Source organism: Macrobrachium rosenbergii, chromosome 13, assembly GCF_040412425.1.
Source record: "Macrobrachium rosenbergii isolate ZJJX-2024 chromosome 13, ASM4041242v1, whole genome shotgun sequence".
NCBI classification, from domain to species: domain Eukaryota; kingdom Metazoa; phylum Arthropoda; class Malacostraca; order Decapoda; family Palaemonidae; genus Macrobrachium; species Macrobrachium rosenbergii.
The window spans coordinates 46,532,279-46,552,873 of NC_089753.1; the positions used below are offsets into that span (position 1 = coordinate 46,532,279).

Sequence of the window (20,595 nt, forward strand, 5' to 3'; positions counted from 1 at the left end):
AGCAGAGGAGTTCTGATTCCTTCTCGGCAAGAAGAGGCCAACTGTTCGCTGCATATCCAACAAAATAGTCTTGGAAGGAGAGGTCTCATATCCAGGAGGAGGAGAACCTTGGGAAGAAAGAGGGCGAGGGGGCGCCTTCTTCCTTCTAACAGGAGCAAGAACAGCTCTCTCCTTAGGCGACTGGGGCAATAAAGCGTCCTCCTCTGGCGACGTCCGGGTCCTCTTCTGTGCAGAGGAAAGCTTCAAAATCCCGCACAGGCGGAAGAAAACTGGCGTGAAGCGTCATCTCTAAAGCTCCTCTTCAGCGGGTGAGAGTCCTTACGAGAATTCCACCCCTACGGGGGAGGGCGCCTCGGAGGGCGAGAAGCAGTCCCAGGATACGAGCGGCACGATCTGGCAGCCTGGGAAGTGACAACAGGACCTGCGAAGGGGCGTCAGATCGGTGGGAAGCCCCGTAACCCTCTTACGACTTTCGAAACCTTCTCCCTGAGTCCTGGGAGTCTGACAGAGGTCAGGCCTAGAAGCATTATGGGGCGATCTGGCGCCCCCTCCCACGACACTAGAACACTACACTGCACAGCACTTTAATAAGCGAAGACACTTTGTTTTCTGTAGCACGGATGGTGTTCATGATCTCGTCAGGGCCAAACCCCCCCAGACACAACCTCAGGGCCCGAAGGCAAAACCACAGGGACAGGTACAACAACGTCTACATTGGGGTTATCAGGTGAAGAAAAAGAACCTGACTTGCACACACTCCTGGAGGAAGACCTCCTGATAGCCATCTGTCACGCTCTAACTTACGAACATAGGAATCATACAATTTCCAGCTCGCATCAGACAAAGGCTCACACTCATTGCAGCGATCATTGATCAAACATACATGCCCCTACACTTCATGCAAACAGAGTGAGGGTCTGCGAAGCTTTGGTAGCTTCACCTTGCACTCACTCACAACATACTCTGAAAGCTAGCAGAACTAGTACCAGACATCATTCAAAGAGCAGTCAAAAGCAAAATCATAAACAGTCCAAAAAAAAGCGTATGCCAATCCACAATCCAAAGTCAAAAAACCAAAAGTCAATAGAATACTCAGGTGGAAAAATGAAGTTTTATGATAAAACAAAGTTTTATGAATACTTAAAACAGCAGTTATATATATATAGCTTAATCCCTGTCGAACCGGCAGATTTTTCAAAACTCGCCGGCAACCGCCGAATGGTAGGTGTCCGATAGGTGGTTAACAACCCTTATCGGGTGGTAGCTGGAATCATTCCGTTTTCAGTTCCTCAGATCATCTCTTGCCCGACCTGTCTCCTGAGGGGAGGAGGGTGGGATTTAAAATATATATATAACTGCCAGGTAAGTATTCATAAAACTTTGTTTTATCATAAAAACTTCATTTTTACGAATAGAACTTACCTGGCAGTTATATATATATAGCTGATTCACACATTTGGAGGAGGGTGAAAGACAGCCAACATTGTTGGGAAACAACTAAAAGTTGTAGGTAAACACCTTGATTCCTTACCTGCTAAGGTAGCTGACTTCAAAGGTTCCTGCCTCTTGAGCCGCTTTCCCTTAGGAGCGCCAGTCAGGTGAAGACCTGTTATACTGAAACAACTCAATCGAGTCTGTCAAACGGGGTGAGACCAACAACGTGACTAGACTTCTGTACTTCCTATTCCCCTTCTATTACCTGTAACCTTACTCAATCTAACCACCTAACCTTGCAGACTAGATATACACCTATCTAGTTAGACTGAAGGTTGCTTTTCCCACAAGGAAGCTTCCTCAGACAACCATAAAAACACCAACCCAATTACAGGTATCCCAAACAAAAGTTAAGGTTGAGGGAGGCAGTCACTCCTTTACCCAATACCGAAGCTGTAGCTACATATGGGCCCAAGGCATAACATTTCTCATAATCCACTCTTACCTCTCTGAGGTAATGAGAAGCGAAAACAAGTCACTTCTCCAAAAAGTGGCCTCCATAATTTGTTTAACTGACATATTCTTTCTATAAGCCAGAGAAGTTGCAATGGCTCTTATTTCGTGAGCCTTCACCTTCAACAAACCAAAGTTCTCCTCTTCACATAAAAGGTGAGCTTCTCTTATTGTCTCCCTCAAAAAGAATGATAGCATTCTTCGAGAGGGCTTTTGAGATCCTTCACTGAACACCACAAGGAACTGGAAGAACCTCTTACGTCCTTTGTCCTGGAAATATAAGCCTTGAGGGCTCTAACTGGACAGAGTAGTCTCTCCTCCTCTTGGCCCACTAAATCAGTGAGGTTAGGAACCTCAAACGTCCCCGGCCAGGGTTTGGAAGGGTTCTCATTCTTAGCAAGGAAGTCAAGCCTTAATGCGCATATTGCTCCATTACGATTGAAGCCTACTTGTTTCTGAATAGCATGAATCTCGCTAACCCTTTTCGCTGTAGCAAGAGCGAGAAGGAAAAGAGTTTTCTTTGTTCGTCTCTCAGGGTTGCTTGAGAGATGGGTTGAACTTCCTGCTGCACAAGAACTTCAAAACCACATCCAAATTCCAGGACGGGGTCTCAAAGTCTGCTTCGTTGTTTGAAAGACTTTAAAAAGGTCTCTCAAGTCTCTATCTTGAGACAAATCAATGCCTCTGTGCCTAAAGACGGTGAGACAACAAGCTTCTGTATCCTTTTATGGTGGATACGGCCAGCTTAGAATCTTGCCTGAGGGACAAGAGAAAATCAGCTATTTGGCTCACAGAGGTAGTGGTTGAGAAACCTTATGCTGCTTACACCAAGATCTAAAGGTTTCCCACTTTGATTGGTAAACTCTCTGTGAAGAGACCCTCCTCGCTCTGGCGATAGCTCTTGCAGCTTGAGCTGAAAATCCTCTCGCTCTGACAAGCTCTCGATAGTCTGAATGCAGTCAGTTGAAGAGCGAGGGGTTTTGATGATACCTCTCGAAGTGGGGCTGTCTGAGAAGCCTTGGACTTGGGGAAGACTTCTCGGAAAGTCCACTAACATCTCCACTACCTCTGTGAACCACTCTCTTGCTGGCCAAAGGGGCTACCAGGGTCATTCTTCCTGAATCTAGGAGGCGAATTTCTTGACTACTAGATTGATTATTTTGAACGGAGGGAACGCATAAGTGTCCATCCCCGTCCAGTCCATCAAGAAGGCGTCTACTGCTATTGCTTCTCTGTCCGGGACTAGAGAGCAGTAGTTCGGGATCCTCTTGTTCTGGCTGGAGGCGAAAGAGGTCTATTGAAGGCCTCCCCATAAACTCCACAGTTTCTGGCAAACTTGAAGATTGAGAGTCCATTCCGTGGCAGAACTTGCCCTCTTCTGCTGAGCATGTCTGCTCTTACATTCTTCTGCCCCTGCACGAATCTCGTCAAAAGCTCCACCCTGTGGTCTTTTGTCCACAGAAGGAGCTCTCTTGCAGTTTCGTAAAGAGGTAAAGAACGAGTCCCTCCTTGTTTGCTGATATACGCAAGAGCCGTGGTGTTGTCGGAATTCACTTCTACTACTTTCCCCGTGACAGATTCTTTGAAGGCTTTTAAACCTAACCAGATGGCCATCAACTCTTTCCTGTTGATGTGCCATCCGATTTGTCCCTCTTCCCAAGAGCCTGAAACTTCCTTGTTCCCCAGTGTTGCTCCCCATCCCGACTCGAAGCATCTGAGAACAACACTAGGTCTGGGTTCTTTCTGCGTAGGGGAGATTCCTTCCCCTAAGATCGACGGGTTCAGCCACCAACTCAGATGTTTCTTGATCTCTGCTGGAATGTCGAAGGAAAATGAGTCCTCCTGATTCTTCCTGTCCCAGATTCTTGAAAGGAAGTGTTGAAGAGGCCTGAGGTGCAACCTTCCCAGAGAGACAAATTTCTCGAGGAGGAGAGGGTGCCCAACAAACTCATCCACTCCCTCGAGCACTTCTGCCTCCCCAGGAAATACTGAACCTTCTCGAGGCACTTGATTTGTCTTTCTTGTGAGGGAGAAGCCCGAAAACGAGCTGAGTCCAGAACTATCCCCAAATAAAGAATCGTCTGACTCGGTTCGATCTGAGACTTCTCTTTGTTGATAATGAGACCCAGATCCTGAGCAATCATAAACGTCTTGTGTAAGTCCTCCAGACACCTGTTCTTCGACTGGGACCTTATCAGCCAGTCGTCTAGGTACAGGGATACTCTTATCCCTTCTTGATGAAGCCATCCTGCCACATTTGACATTACTCTGGTGAACACTTGAGGAGCTGTGCTGAGGCCGAAACAAAGAGCTTTGAACTGGAAGCATTTGTCCTGGATCACAAACCTCAAAAACTTCCTTGAAGTCGGGTGGATGGGAATATGAAAGTAAGCGTCCTGCAGGTCCAGGGATACCATCCAGTCCCTGGACGGACTGCTGCCAGCACAGACTGAGTCGTCTCCATGGTAAACTTGGTCTTCTCCACAAAACCGTTCAATGCGCTGACATCCAGGACCGGTCTCCATCCCCCCGAACTCTTGGGCACTAAAAACAGACGATTGTAGAACCCTGGGGATCCTAGTTCCAAAACTGGTTCTATCGCTCCTTTCTCCAACATCTGGTCTACTAGATTCAGGAGTGCCCTTCGTTTCAATGCGTTCGAGTATTGAGCCACTAGGGCTAGTGGCTTTGTTGAAAGTGGCGGTTTCCTCGAGAAGGGGATCTTGTATCCTTCCTTGATGACTGAGAGAGACCAGTTGTCCGCCCCTCTTGCTTCCCAAGCCTGCCAAAAAAGAGACAGCCTTGCTCCTACTGTTGTCTGGAGGACTTGTGTTTCAATTTCTACAGCGTGTTCTAAACGTCCTTCTGCTAGTTCTACCCCTGTTTCTTGTCTTTTCCTCTGAAATCAGATCTAGAAGGAACTCTGCCCCGAAAGGGCTGTTGAACTCTCTTTTCCTCCTTTTTGGCAGCTGGAGGAATTTGAAGGAAACCTCCTAGCCGAGCGAGAAAGTAAATCTTGCGTAGCTTTATGTGCCAGAGTCAGAGAAATATCCTGACCAAGGACTCGGAAACAAATGCTCCGAGAGGGGGCGTAAAGAGCTCTCGCCTTCTGTGCGACTGTAGTAGATTTTGACGTGAAGGAACATAACAAAGCCCTCTTCTTCAAAATCCCTGCAGTGAAAAGAGAAGTCATCTCATTTGCTCCATCCCTCAGAGCCTTATCCATACAGGCCATAATACTGGAAAGGTCTTCAATTCCTGTAGCCTGCATGGTTTCCATCTTCTTGGATAGGATTCCAACAGACCAGTCTAAAAAACTGAACACTTCAAAAGACCTAAAAATTCCTTTAATGAGATGGTCTAGTTCCGTCATAGACCACATCACCTTAGCTGAGTTAAGGGCATGTCTTCTGGAAGAGTCTACTAAACCAGAGAAGTCCCCCTGGGAGGAGGCAGGTACTCCCAGGCCCAGAGCTTCTCCAGTGTCATACCACATGCCCGCCTTCGAAGCAAGCCTAGTTGGAGGAAAAGAGAAGGAGGACTTAACTGCTTGCCTACGCTCCTTAAGCCAGTTATCAATCCTGGTCAGAGCCTTCTTAGCAGAAATGGAAAGCTTCATTTTAATAAAGGCTGACTGCTTCCTCGATTTCTTCCTGTTAAACTGGGACTGAGGAGAACGAGGAGCAGCAGGCTTAAACTCCCCTCACCATACAGCTCCAAAAGAGAGCGAAAGAACCTTATAGTCATCAGCCGCATTAGAAGGTTTATCTTCGTCCTCTGAAACGTCTTCCAAATCATGCATTCCTTCCAACTCTGTCTCCTTCTCTTCCCGCTGTAGTGTACCCGGGAGGACGTCACGATCGCCCGGCGTCCTGGCGGCGAGAGTTGGTTACGTCCTGGCGGCGAGAGCTGGTTGCGTCCTGACAAACAGCCCTAGAAGAATCCCGATGTCGAGAGCTGGATGCGTCCTGGTATCGCGAGCTGGAAGCGTCCTGGCGTCGAGCATTGGATACGTCCTGGCGCCGAGAGTTGGATGCGTCCTGGCGTCGAGAGGCGAATGCGTCCTGGCGTCGAGGAAGTCCGCTGCGTTCTTTCCTCCCTGGAGAACCGAGGTCGTAATCTTGCTGAACAAAGGAAGAGTGTTCCCGGCGAGAGGAAGAAAATTCCTGTCGTTTAAGGCGTGGAGAGGAGAAGAGTCGAGCCTCAGGAGAAGAACCCTGAGGTTTTTGCTTGGGAGAAACGAAAAGATTCTTATGTTCCAGGCCAGAAGAGCGCCCCTTGTTGACTCGAACGGGAGAGGGATCCAGTTCTCTCTTATCCCTAGGAGAAACTTCAGCAGGGGACTCCCTTCTAGATCTCTTCACTGGTAACTTGGTCCTTACGTCTGACCGACTGCGGGGAGGACGACTAAAGGCCTGAACGAGCGAAGCCAATTGGCCTTGCATGACGGTCATAAATGATTTAGCCGCAGCAGCTGCATCTTGAGGATCCGAGGAGAAGGTTGTCGAGACAAGCTGGGAGCAGGAGAAGGATTCTCGAGAATTCTCCGGAAGCAGAAAGAAGAGAACTCTCCCTCCTCCGAACAGCGAGGAGAGCATTCGAAAAGGTCTTGACCTTTTTGCTGGAGAGGCGTTTCGGTCGTCGTCGGAAGCAAAAGATTCAGGGAGCTCCACGCACCGAAAAGGGAGAGTGAGTCCGGGGTTGATCCTCTTGCTGCAACCATCTTCTTTTGGTCGGTCTCGAATCCTCAAACTGCCATCTCGTCTAGGAGAGGGGCTAGGAGAAGACGCAAAGCTCTTCCGACACGCCTTTCCTGTGGCGGTCATAAGCAGCCTGGGAAAAAGCAACAGGACTGCTTGAGGCGACGGCTGACCGAGGATACGTCCCTCTCACCCCCTTACGATCGTCGACATACCTTCTCCCTTGGTCCTGGGAGCTTGGTAGAGGTCTAGATCTAGGGGCATGACAGGGTCGATCAGTCGCCACCTCCACTGCACTAGCACAAACATTATCACAAACTTCACTTGCACTCTTACCTTTCTTCAAGGCTTCAAGTTGATCCTTTAATTCTTTCATCTCAGCCGCCATCCTGGTGAACTGAGGGTCCATAACAGCAGATACAGTTCCTGTAGAAGGAGCGGGGTTACCACCTCGGGAGAAGGATCTACTTCTAAGGGTGATTTAGGAATAGAAGGGTTAAAAGAAATGTCTAGGCTAACATCACTCACAGACCTAGATTTAGATTTAGAAGCCCTCCTTAACTTATCCATCTCTAATTTACGCACATAGCGTTTCATTTCCATCCATTTCTTTTCATCCAAATCCTCGCATTCTTTACATCTTTTATCCAAGGCACACTCAAAACCCTGCACCTAAACAAACAGTGTGAGGGTCCACGAAGCTTTCGGTAACCTAACCTTACATTCTTCATTCACACATACTCGAAAAAACTTAGGATCAGACATCTTATCCAAGAACAGTCAAAAGAATAAATCCAAACAAGCCACAAAAGCGATTGCCAATCCAAAAGGTCAAAATCGTCACCAATAAAAGGTCCAACACAGCGACCTAGGGAAGCGGCGAAAAACCCGACGGAGAACCAACAACAATGTTGTCGGTCCAACCGGCAGAGATGATCTGAGGAACTGAAAACGGGAATGATTCCAGCTACCACCCGATAAGGGTTGTTAACCACCTGTCGGACACCTACCATTCGGCGGTTGCCGCGAGTTTTGAAAAATCTGCGGTTCGACAGGGATTAAGCTATATATATATAACTGCCAGGTAAGTTCTATTCGTAAAACTAGCAAAGTTAACCGAAATCCAGGGCGGAGGTACTGTAAACAGATGTTAACAGCTAGGGCAGCAGAAAAATCTGAATAGGTCCTCACCGATTCCCAAGAGCCACCCAACCTAAATGAGTACTAATCCTTTCCACCTGGCCATTAAATCTTTGCCTGAAACTTTGGAAATTCTGTGATTTAAACCCAAGAGGAAAAGGAATACAGCTGTATATATATCTGACAGGTAAGTTTCAGATTAAAAGATTATGTACATACACAATACATGCATTTGAAGTTACAACAATTAGAACACTTGTTTTATTACTAAAGTAATATTTCAAATTTTATGATTTTTGGACTATACTTTCTTTACTTCAAATCTTCAGCTGAAATCTCTTATAAACCTAAAAGACCTCCAAAGGGAAATCAGCCTGCAGAGAGAGGCAAGTTATACGAAAATGAATGTAATGGAATCGAAAATAGAACAGGAACCTGAAATTCAGAGACATCAGCAGAGAGAAAGATTAAATTTGCCAGTTCCATAAAGTTTAAAAACAAAATTTGCTGCTATTCCCTAAAAATAGACTTACCTCGCCAATGCCATTCATTAACTGCAGAGATTGAAAGTCCAACTTCCTCAAAGTACAATCAAAGTAAGGTCCCCTTTACCAGAGATCACTCTGAAACAAATAGAAAGGTTCATGTTAGTATTATTCTTTTATTGTTACCATTCAAGAAAATAAACAAAATGTTCTAAACAAGACTAAAAAATATTTCTTGACAAAAGATCCAATAATTAACTTCATTTTATTTTTCTAGGTTCCTGTATGGTCACAAAAATAATATTTCATTATTGTTCAAGGAGCCTTACAACCTCTGGATGACCTTCACACTGACACCATCATCTAACTATGTATGCGGGTTAGTTCAAGTAAGACAGCTTTGACAGTTTTTGCTGACCAACAAAATCTAAGCCTTTATTTTCACTAGAAACCACTACTTCCTTGCAGACGAAAAATCTGCATGACCAACTTCCAACTAACCACCCCCAAAACACCAAGTTGCAAAGCTGTCTCAATCTTTCATTTATTCCTTTCAGTCTTACTTCACACAATTCCTATTTACCTTACTTCACTTTTCACCTCTCATATAAAAATGGGAAAAAGAGCTTAAGAAAAAATCCTTTAAGGAATCGCAAAAAGGGACAGCACACGTGTAACAGTGATCACAGCTGGACACACAATGGCTGAAGTAGGCCGTCAGTACACGACCGGTGTGTGATGCGCTGGATTACTCCACTTATGAAAAGCAATGGTTTGTTTCCCCACAAGAACAAACAATTCAGGCTAGCCTTATATATACAGATGGATATTGGTAACCCACTTCCATCCAAGGAGTCAAGATCTAGAATTTACCTTGCTACAAGGCCATAATATCTTACCAAGATTCCTACAAGACTAGAATTTACCCAACCTGTTTTAAATTTCATTGATAAGTTCAATATGTTAGATAAAGTAAATTTAAGAAAATTTGCTCTTCATAAACATGGGCTATGAAAATCCATCAATGTTTAAATTTTGTAATTACGAGTACATAAGGCGACACCAAACTTCTCCAAGTGCGTAACGTGCCTACTATCATGATTGTACTCTCCTTTCCTTTGCTTCCTTTTCAGTCACCATTAATTTTGCTCTGCTTACATTCATTTGCAATTCTGTCCTCTCCATTCCACTCTAACATCTTTTGAACATTTCTACAGCCTCATCCTATGATTTTGCTGTTAACAATATGACAGGTCATCATCATATAGCAGCAATCCTGGAAGCTCTATTCTATGTACCAGTACAGTATTATGATACAGTAACATCACTGGATTAATAAGTAGTCTGGAACCCTTTGATTCCATAATGCCAATAACCAAAATTAAAAAGGGGGGCAAAGGGGGAACTGGAATCTATTCAACAATTATTCAAATGCACATACTGTCATAAAATAGCACAAACTGTCATACAGTAAACCTTATTGATTCTTAAGATGCTTACAATATTTCTAGACAATATATAATTGCAAACAGCCATATACAGGGTATTGTGTTAAATGCTCTGGCAAGATTTTAAAATATTTTCATCATCATATAGCAGCAATCCTGGAAGCTCTATTCTATGTACCAGTACAGTATTATGATACAGTAACATCACTGGATTAATAAGTAGTCTGGAACCCTTTGATTCCATAATGCCAATAACCAAAATTAAAAAGGGGGCAAAGGGGGAACTGGAATCTATTCAACAATTATTCAACTGCACATACTGTCATAAAATAGCACAAACTGTCATACAGTAAACCTTATTGATTCTTAAGATGCTTACAATATTTCTAGACAATATATAATTGCAAACAGCCATATACAGGGTATTGTGTTAAATGCTCTGGCAAGATTTTAAAATATTTTCATAATAAAATTAAGTTTCATATGTACTTAACAAGTAATTACATAGCTATAGTTTCTAACTTGCATAGCAGCCTTTATTTAAAAAATCATGGTAGCACTTCGATAGTTTACTGTAGGTGACAAGCCCCCGCCCACTAACGGGAGTACGGAAATGACTTCGCAGAAAACCTCATTCTGTTTGTGCCCTTGTGTCCATGAGAGGGGACGAGGGCAGGCTCCAATTCTGTTATTACTTGGTAAGTATATATGAAAATTTTATTATGAAAATATAATTTTTATATAAGTAAGTTACCAAGTAATTACATGGCTGAATCCCACACTGAATGGGGGTGGGATACATGGACATATTCTATTCCAAAACATTAAGGCATAGTAATGACTTCGAAATATAAAAATTGTTAGCACTGAAACAATGCTTCTCATTTCCTTACATGGTAAGAGAGCTACTGCAGGTGAATACTGCCTCTGGCTGGTGCTCATCATAAACTGTAGTGGCATGGTGGTAAAGCCATGGGATGCCTCTACTTAAGTGGGAGCTTTGCAGCAAAGTATAGGACCGATGGCTAGCAAAGCATATGTAAGTGCCCTGGGCACAGTACCAATATAAAAAACAACCAGACAATGATGTCACCTACACTGAAAAACTCCATAACCCATCCACTGAGGCTGGTGTATACTCCAGGTACACTGCACCCCCTGGCTCCCGAAACTTTGACACCCTACTTTAAGGCGAAGAGATAGGGAAAAAAAAAAAAAGATTCCTATGCTTCCTTCCCCAGTACCATGCCAGCCACTGGAAATGGCCCCAAAAGTACTGCAATTTTCAAACACTGTTACAACTTCTTTCAAACAGTGAGAAGCGAAGATCGGTTCGCACTTCCAGTAGGCTGACTGCACAATGGAAGTGAGGGACATATTGTGCCTGAGAGCTAATAAGGCAGAGACTACCCTGACGTAATGAGCTTTTACTTTAAAAGCAGGCAAAATGTCCTCCTGAACCTGAGAGTGAGCCTCAGAAATTAAGTCTTTGACGAAGAAGGACAATGCGTTCTTAGTCAGAGGGCAAGACAGATTCTTGACAGAGCACCAGAGGTTACTGGATGGTCCTCTGATCATCTCGGTCCCGCTCAGGTAATGCCTTAAAGCCCTAGCAGGACAAAGAGCTCTCTCTTCTTTCTCAGAGCCAAGGTATCTGTTAAGGTCTTAATGGAGAAAGAACAGGGCCAGGGCTTGGAAGGGTCCTCATTCTTGGCTAAAAATCGAAGGGGCCTCATTCTTGGCTAAAAATTGAAGGGTCCTCATTCTTAGCTAAAAATCCAAGGGTAAAGTACCAAACTGCACCTCTTTGTGAAAAAACCTACCCTATATTGATGGCTTGGATCTTGCTAATATGTTAGCTGCAGCCAAGCCATGAAGCCCAGGTGTCTCGAGAAGAGGAATGAAGAGTTCAAAGAGTCTTCAGCCACTTCAAGGTGTCAGGTTCCAAGAGACCGGACCTTCCTTTCTTTGCTAGACACATCAAAAGGACTTGACGAGGTTGTTAAGATCTGGGAATGATGCAAGATTCAGGACCCGTGTTAAACACTGAGCTAAACACAGCTCGACACTCTTTAATGGTGGAGAACAAGAGGTTCCTAGATCTCCTCGGATAAAGAAGGAAATCCGCAATTTGGGTCACAGATGTCTTGGAAGAAGAGACGTTGAGTCTGAGACACCAGCTTCGGAAAATTGCCCACTTGGCCTGGAAGACGTGGTTACGAAAACAAAGCCAGCTTCTTTCAATAGCCTCTACAGCATGTCTTGAAAACCCTTATGCACTGACAAGCTTCTGGACAGTCTGAAGCCTGTCAAGGTAAGAGTGGACAACCCTTTGGCTTCTCTTAAAGTGAGGTTGTCTGAGCAGACACAGTTTTTTTGGGAAGGAGTCTCGGAAAGTCAACCCGCAACCGTAGCAGGTCATGGAACCATTCTTTCATGGGCCAGGACATGGTTAGATCTGGGGTCCAAGAACGAAAGAGAAGGCGGCGATGGTTGCTGGAGGTGGCAAACAGGTCAAATGTCGGCCTGCCTCATAGTATTGCAAATTCCAACAGACCAGGGGATCCAAGGTGGGAAGGTCCTACTTTTCTATGGCTCAGTTCGTCCACCAGAATATTTAGTTTGCCCTGAATAAATCGAGTGACTAGAATCACTTGATTTGATCTGTCCACAGTAGAAAATCTCTTGCTGCCTGGCAGAGAGAAATTGAGCTCATGCTGCCTGGCTTTCGTATGTACATTAGGGCTGTGGTATTGTCTGATTGGACTACCAGTGTCTTGTTGTGAACTAGGGTCAAGAAGCACTGAAGCATTAAGTGAACTGCTTTCTGCTCTCTGACACTGATGTGAAGGTTCTGCTCTTCCGGCAACCACGTCCCAGAAACTTCCCGATTCCCCAACCTAGAACTGAAGAGCTGAATAGAAGTCTAGTTCTGGGCTCAGAGGATGAAGGGCTTTCCTTCCAAAAGTCTACATTTGGACCACCACCACTGCTGGTCCGACTTGATCTCCTGGTTTATGGAAAAAGAGCAGGTGTCCAGTTGTGTTTCCCTGTCCCAGTTGGCCTTGAGGAAGAATGCAAAACTCTCCCAAGAAGTTTGCCTAACTTGACGAACGTCTTGATGGACAACCGAGTCCCCAGTAGGCTTATCCACTGATGGGCCGAGCAAGACGAAGGGGCTAGAAACCTATGGACTGTCTGAAGGCGGCTGGCGATTTTCTTGGCAGACGGAAAAGCCCGAAAAGTCTGAGAGTTGACACTCATCCCCAAAACTAGAGGAACTCCTGCAGCAGGGCCAACTGGGGCCTCAGAAAGTAGATGATAATTCCCAGTGTCTGAGAGAGGAGATGTTAAAGTCCTTCCTGCCTATTAAATGAAGTCATTTTGCTAGAGGAGTGAGGACTCAAGTGAACACTTGAGGTGCTGTAAAGAGGCCAAAGCAAAGAGCCCAAAACTGGAAGATTTAGCTGGCGCTGGGCGTTTGGGAGCTGGTTTTGGGGCTCCGAGAGGAGACAGGCGTTTAGATGCTGACGTGGGGAGCCTGAGTGTCCTGGAAGACAAAACCTTAGATACTTCCTGGAGTCCGGATAGATAGGAAGTGGAAGCATGCATCCTCCATATCCAAGGATATCATCCAATCACCCTGGTGAATGGATGAAAGGACTGACTGGTTAGTCTCCATCTGAACTTTTTCTGATAGACAGAGAGATTGAGGGCACTTACATTGAGGACTGGTCTCTAAAGCAAGATGATTTGAGGACCACAACCAGACAGTAGTAGAATTCCTCTGAGTTGATGTCCTCGACTTCTCCTAAGACTCTCGTTCGAAGGAGAGAGACCTCCTCCAAAAGGGCTGAATGTTTTCCCAAACCTCTGAGTAGGCTGTCAAAACGATGGATGATACTTCACTTCTCCCAAAACTCAAGAAGACCGGCTATAACCACTTGTGCACCGAGGACTTCTCCCTCATTTCTTGGGCAAGGACTTGAGCTCCTCTTGATAGTTCTGGCTGAGAAGTGGACATTGGAGTGGGCCCTAGATTGGAATTGGGTTTACAGTAAACCCCCCATATTCACGGTCTCACGATTCATGGACTCACCTATCCTCGGATTTCTCTATGGAACATATATACGCATTATTCGCTGAAAATCTGTCCATTCACGGTATTTTTCACCAAGAAATATTCACTAATTACTGTATTTTCATCTCATTTTTATGACTAAATGCACTTTTTGTGATAAAACTATTAAAATACTCAGGTAGTGTTCCAGTTACAATATTTCACCTTATGACAATTCGATTTTGCAATGGGGTAAGCAATTAATACCGATACGACAATATTTATAAAATATTATTAAATTTCCCACGGGCGCAGGCAGCAGCGTACAACAGGCAGCGAGAAAGACCAAATTACAATAGACCAACTTCTTTTCCTCCAACTCTTTACCCCATCTTCTAGTTAAAAAAGTAACAGAGAATGATAAAAGTATGGCTAGTAATGTTATACTCTTGCGTAAATGCGTACAGCCATAAACAACCAACCGAGAAACTGTTGTTTTGTTTATCACCGAATCGGTTAACAACAGCACTTTTGCTTGTATTTCAACCATCGTACGGTAATACACAATTACCGTAAGTTATAGCACAAATGACATAAGAATAGGACTGATATATTTTTACATTATACCCTTATTTGGTATGGATAAAAGATCGGCAAGGAAATATACTGCTAAATTTATGCTGCAAGTTGTAGCTGAAGCTGAGAAAACAATGTTCAAGCTGCTAATAACTTTAAATTATCATGCATCAGCAACATGGATGAAACTCAACCATAATTAAAATTGGTGAGAAAGTACTTTAATCAAACTACTGGGCATGAAAGAACACATATTACTGCTGTTTTTAAGCTGGTAAACGATAAATACGTAAAGCTTGTATTATAATGAAATAAAGTGAAAATAGCAAACGGATTCTCGATTTTTTTACAAAAACATACGTCCCCAAACAGCAAACTTCATCTATTAAAAAAAAAAAAAAAAAAAGCTAAATTAATTTCACAACTAGACGTATTTAAGTTATATTTCGACTTAAAAACACTTCGTACAGTACAGTAAACCCCCTGTATTTGCGTTCTCATGATTTGCAGTCTCACGTACTCGCGGATTTCTCTGTAGAACATATCTACCCATTATTTACAGAAAATTCGCCCATTCGCAGTATTTTTCACTGAGAAATATTCACTAATTACTGTATTTTCATATAATTTTCAAGCCTAAATGCACTTTTTGTGATAAAACTATAAAAATACTCAGGTTAAGCATTCATGGGTTCTAGCTATTCGTGGGGGGGGTTACCCATTCCCCGTGAATACGGGGGGTTTACTGTACTCCTACAAAAGGGATGTTGCTGGAGAGGAGAGATTGTCTTAGGAACAAAAGCGGATGAATCCTTGGAACGTTTGGAAGAATGCACCAGAAGTTTACTGTACTCCTACAAAAGGGATGTTGCTGGAGAGGAGAGATCATCTTAGGAACAAAAGCGGATGAATCCTTGGAACGTTTGGAAGAATGCACCAGAAGATCCTAAGTTGACTTCTGGGCCTGAGTGACTCCTCTAGTGGAATGGAAGCACCAAAAAACTCTCTTCTTCAAAACCCTCAAAAGAGAAAAGAGCTGCAAGTTCAAGAGAGCCATCCCTGGTGGTCTTAGCTGCACAAGAAAGGACTTCTAGCCAGTCCGAGGCAAAGTCTCCAACTACAGTATACAATTGCAATCTTCAATCTTCTTGGCTAGTGCTCTCACCATCCAGTCCAAGAAACTGAAACCTTCAAACAACTCAAAGAGGTCTTTGATAAGGAGGTCAAGTTCTGCCGGCAAAAACACAATTTTCCCCAATGAAAACGCCAAGCATCTGGAAGGAGCTTTCCTGGTGGCGTAGGAAAGAAACCTCCTACGGATTAAGCGCGAGGGAGGAAAGATGAAAGGAGCCTTACCTTGCTCCCCCCTTAGCAGAAAACCAAACTTCAATCTCCTGAATGCCTTCCCAGAAGACAAGGAAAGCACCATTGTAGGGAGCCTAGGTCTGTCATCTGGATGGTTCCTCATCAGGAAAGTTGAGGTAGGTGAGACTGGGGTTAGCTGAAGCCAAAAAAGGGTAGGAAAACTCGCTTGCAAATATTGAAGGAGAGCTGCATGGGCTATGAGATCCGTGGTCGGAAACTGGCACTTGGCACTCCGAGCAGGAGATTGATACTGAAGAGCTGGCGCCAGGCACTTGGGAGCTGGCACTGGGCACTCGGAAGCAGGTGCTGGGCGCTTGGGAGCTGGCGACAGATGCTTACTCAGAGCAAGAGCAGGCTCGTCAGGGTCCACAGGCGAAGGAGACAAAGTTGAAGGTCTGACTGGAGGAGGCAAAGGAGACTGCAGTCTCTGGGAAGACGAAGCCAATGCTGGGTGCCTAGGCGCTGGGCTGGGCGCTCATGAGTGGACGCTGGACTCTCGTGAGCAGGAGCTGGGTGCTTGGAGGCAGGCGCTGGGTGTTCGGTAGCTGCCGCTGGGTGCTCAGAAAGCAGCATGAAATATCTGGAAGTCAGGCGCCTGGGAGCCAGGTGTGGGTGCTCATTGACAAAAGTCGAGCGGACAGGCAAGACATTCTCCAGACTGTCCAAAGCAGACAGGTGTGGGTGGGAAGAGTCCAGGTAACGTCTTGACACTTTCTGTCCACGCTGCAATCGTGGTCAGGAGCTTGAGGACAAGCCATGCACATCCATGGACAAGCCTTTCCAATGGCTGTCTACCGACACCTGGGACTGCACAACAAATGCTGTTGAGGGGGCGACTACCTGTGGGCAAACCCCCTTGACCTCCCTTGGATTTTTGCTAAGTCTTCTCCCCGGGTTGGGGGAGCAGGACAGTGACCTCGGTCTACGAGAGCAGACAGGACAAGTAGCCACCTCCTCCACTTGCACAACACTATCACTTGTGACTCTGCAGGAAGTGACACCGTCTGAATACATTTTCCCATAAATGCCTTCGGTTATGCACCTAACCCCACCACAGTACTCACTAGTAGAATAATTTTCTTGTCAAACCTAGACTCTAGACTGGCAATGGCATCAGGTTCGCAAGCCAAGGAGCCAGGCACAGGGGTAGGTGGATCAAAAGTAGGAGGGCTATAGGTGAACCAACAAAGTCAGTCAAAAAGGGGGCCCCCATTCACCTTACACTTTGACATGTTTCTGTTTCTCGAAGGTAACTGGCGGATTGTGGATACCCTTTCTTTCAATTTAGACCTGTTATAATCCTCTGTGGTATTTCCTGGTTTTCTTTTACATATAAACTGCAGAGTTTAGAGTTAAGCCTTCTTTTCTAAGCCATAAGTTATTATCATATATGAAGGTGAGTTAAGCTTCTTTTCTAAGCCATAAGTTATCACCATTTATGAAGGTATGTGACCAGAAATTAAATCAGTTTAAATATTAATTAATTCAAGTTAGCATGCTCTTTCATATATCATGTCATTCATAATTTTGGAACGTTTCTTTCACATAATCTACATTTTCATTACAGTAATTGTATTGCTCACTGGTCTCTTAAAACTTGAGGTTTTGGGTTTTTTTTTTTTATATTTTACATATCACCAAAGTTTGTCACTATTGTAAAGCACAAGGGTCCATCCTTTAATGAAAATGATTGACCCAGAGATACTGACCCAAAACCAAAATTATTTTCTCATCACCATCCCCTTAGGGTAAACTCAGATCTGGCAGTACATGAGGAAAGCAGTATCACATTTTCTTGATTAATGTTTTAATATGCTATTTCTAGCAATAAATTAATTAAATACTGCCCTCAATTATAATTACATGTGTTTCTCAAATAAATTCTTTTAAAGAATCATAAGAAGCCTCTATTTGCTGTTTACCTACATGAGGAAAACACATTTGGCATAGCTGCTTGACCCTCTCTACACCCTCTTTTGACCAAGTACACTTGACCGACTGGTAGCAGAAAAAAAAAAAAGGAAGAAGGGAAGAAAGAATAGCAGAGCTATCTTCTAACCTAGGCTAGGGTAGAATACTAGGCTAAGGGAAGCTCGTTTCTTGGCTCTAGAGACCGCTTTCCTTACTCTATCCTTCTCTAACTTGTCTAGTTGAGATTTAAGTACCTTCTACTCTTGCTAATCACACATTTAGCACAATTTTCTCCCTGCTATATTTCTGCACATTACATTTACTGTACTGAAAATGGTATGAGAATCATATGAAGATTTGATTAATCTGGTTTTGCAACTTTCACTACAATAGAGAAACTAGGTGAACTTGAATCATCAGACATAATAATAACCAAAGAACTAGTAAAAATTATCCTGAAAGCAATTACAGCTTGAAGGCTACTCCAATAAGCGATACAACCGAAAATCAGTAAACAAAAGCTTTGAGCACACATAAGCCACCTAATGAAATGCAGCTCAAATGAAGGTTCTACTTCCATCCATCAAATCCTTACAGAAAGCACTGGTTGTATGTCAAGACATCTGATGCATCAATCAACAGAAGCATAAGCAATTGCCCTCCTGCCACAAAAAAGGCAGGATAAGTCTTAGCTACCAGAAATACGCCAGAGAGACCAGGGCAAAGACTACCAAGCTAGATGGCAGAAGAGCAGCAGTTGATTGCACTGAACTACCTCCTGATAAACTTCCACCAAGGGTTAAAAACTTTCTCTTTAATTATTGCCGAGAAAAGGAAGACTGATTCAGTTGGAAACCTGTCGGCTCAACCAAATGTTCTAAATTCTGGTACGGAAATTCTCACAATAATGAGTTTGTTCATAAACCATGGGAACCAACTGTTTACTGATAAAAACTCCAACAACTGGAAATAGAATCGAAATCCCAGAAACAGTGTTGAGACTATTAACGGCAACCACCTGCCTACTTGGAAGCCGGAACGATAAGAGGAAAAATCTTTTTAGGCAAGCAATAGTCAAGCAGGAGACACGTGCACAGGTGAGCACACACGATAAGAGCACAATCAGTAGACACACAAGCTAAAATCACACAAGTGATAGGAGTACAGTCAATAGGCGCACAGGCGTATAAGCACAAACTAAAGGCGCACGTGCGATACGAGCGCAAGCCATAGGAGCGCACGCAATAGGCAAAAGCCACAGGCACGCAAGAGACAGGCACACAAGCCATAAGGGCACATGTGAGAGGCACACAAGCCATAGATGCACGTGATAGGAGTACAAGCCAAGGGCATCCACGCAAGAGGCAAACAAGCCATACACACACATATGATAGGCACACAAGCCATGAATGTGCACACGATAGGCGAGCAAGTGACAGGTGCACGGGTAAGCGATAGACACGCATGCACAAGAATGCAGCATTGCAGCAAAATGCACAAATTTGTGCTAGACGGCTACTGGTGCATCAAAACTGAAAGGCGCATTATCGCCCTGGCCGAAAAATCCACAATATGCACACAGAAAACCTGAAGACAGTCTAGGCTTCTCATTAGAACCTAACTGATACTTATAATAGCCTTAAAACAAAAACAATCCTTAGCTAAAGGGGACTGAAGCAAAACTGACAAAATCAAAAGGAAACTTTCCTCAACAAAGCAGCTTAAACTCTCTTAAATACTACCATAAAAAGACGAACCATCGCTACTACCAAGCCGATCCAATACGGTAAAATTAAAGAGGGAAAAAAGTCGGGAGACTCCTCTTATTCTTACCCGAGCGATCCTAAGAGAATGAATTCTGGTGCTAGAACTGGCACCACTATTGCCGGACCTGGTGCCCTACCAGACCAAACAAAGGATGGGGACAACGGGCAGAGATCTGCACCGCTTTCTGACATGTCCCAGTTCCCTGTCACTCCAAGACATGAGGGAGTAAGACAGGACAGGACAAGGCAAGAAAATGCAGGGGCGTTGACCCTTCCTCCAACACAGAAAACAACCTGAACTTGCAGACTCTCAGGAGGGTACCACAGAAAAAAACACTTATAATAACAATATAATCCTGTGAAGCTTACACCAAGTGAACATAAAAAATTACTCCATCCTATCAAATCTAATACCCTGAATTGATGGGAAGCTCATTTGGAGTAACAGATCGGGGAGAAGCAACAGAGGACGTAACCAGTTGCTAAATGGGGAGGCAGACAAGGCAAGCATCCCTTTAACTCAAGTCTTACTAGTATGATCCTCTATAATTGTTTCTACAACCTAACAAGCTCTCTCCATTTGCAATCAATTACCACATCTCATTCACCTACGGTTCATATAGTTATCAAATCAAAACATTTCCCTCAGCAAAAACATATCATAGGTCAATAAAACAGGAATAATGCCTACTACGGGAACTCTTTACCTTACAAGTTCTTACCGAACAAATGTTCAAAAAATAAAAGAACATACCAACAGAAAACTGAGTGCATCTGTCGAACTACTACCAAAACCAGCAACAGAAGTAGACTGATCAGCTATTAATGTTTGTACCTACTGGTTCCCTGGTAGGGGGTGGGGGAAGTAGATGGATAGAAGACGGATGTTCATAGAAAACCAAGAGTTCTCTTTTTTTTTTAATCTGTCGAACTACCACTGGCATGCAAGTAAAAGCTATATAATGGAGAGGTAAGGGTCATTTAAAAAAATAAAACATGCCTTTTCTGGGCACATCTGTGCAAAACTGTACAAATAGTGTGCCTTGTTTTGTCAATAGTCATATGGGAAGCTTTTAAGTTTCCATTCACTTAATTTACTATGCATGCTCTGAGTTCACTTGATCACGGACATCATTATTGGCTCTAGCTGGTGTTATACTGTTGCAACTAAATTCAAAAGAGAGAGAAACTTGAGAT

General features: G+C 44.0%; 1 protein-coding gene across 4 annotated transcripts in view; it reads right to left on the reverse strand.

Moving 5' to 3' along the window:
• LOC136845270 (TATA box-binding protein-like 1) overlaps positions 1–20,595 on the reverse strand; it is a 49,226-nt gene that overhangs the window by 18,646 nt on the left and 9,985 nt on the right. For all 4 annotated transcript variants that reach the window (XM_067115418.1, XM_067115415.1, XM_067115416.1 and 1 more), the window contains exon 2: positions 8,321–8,410. In XM_067115418.1, coding sequence (XP_066971519.1) covers positions 8,321–8,338 — 18 coding nt within the window. In that variant the 5' untranslated portion in view covers positions 8,339–8,410. The remainder of the gene's footprint in view (positions 1–8,320; positions 8,411–20,595) is intronic.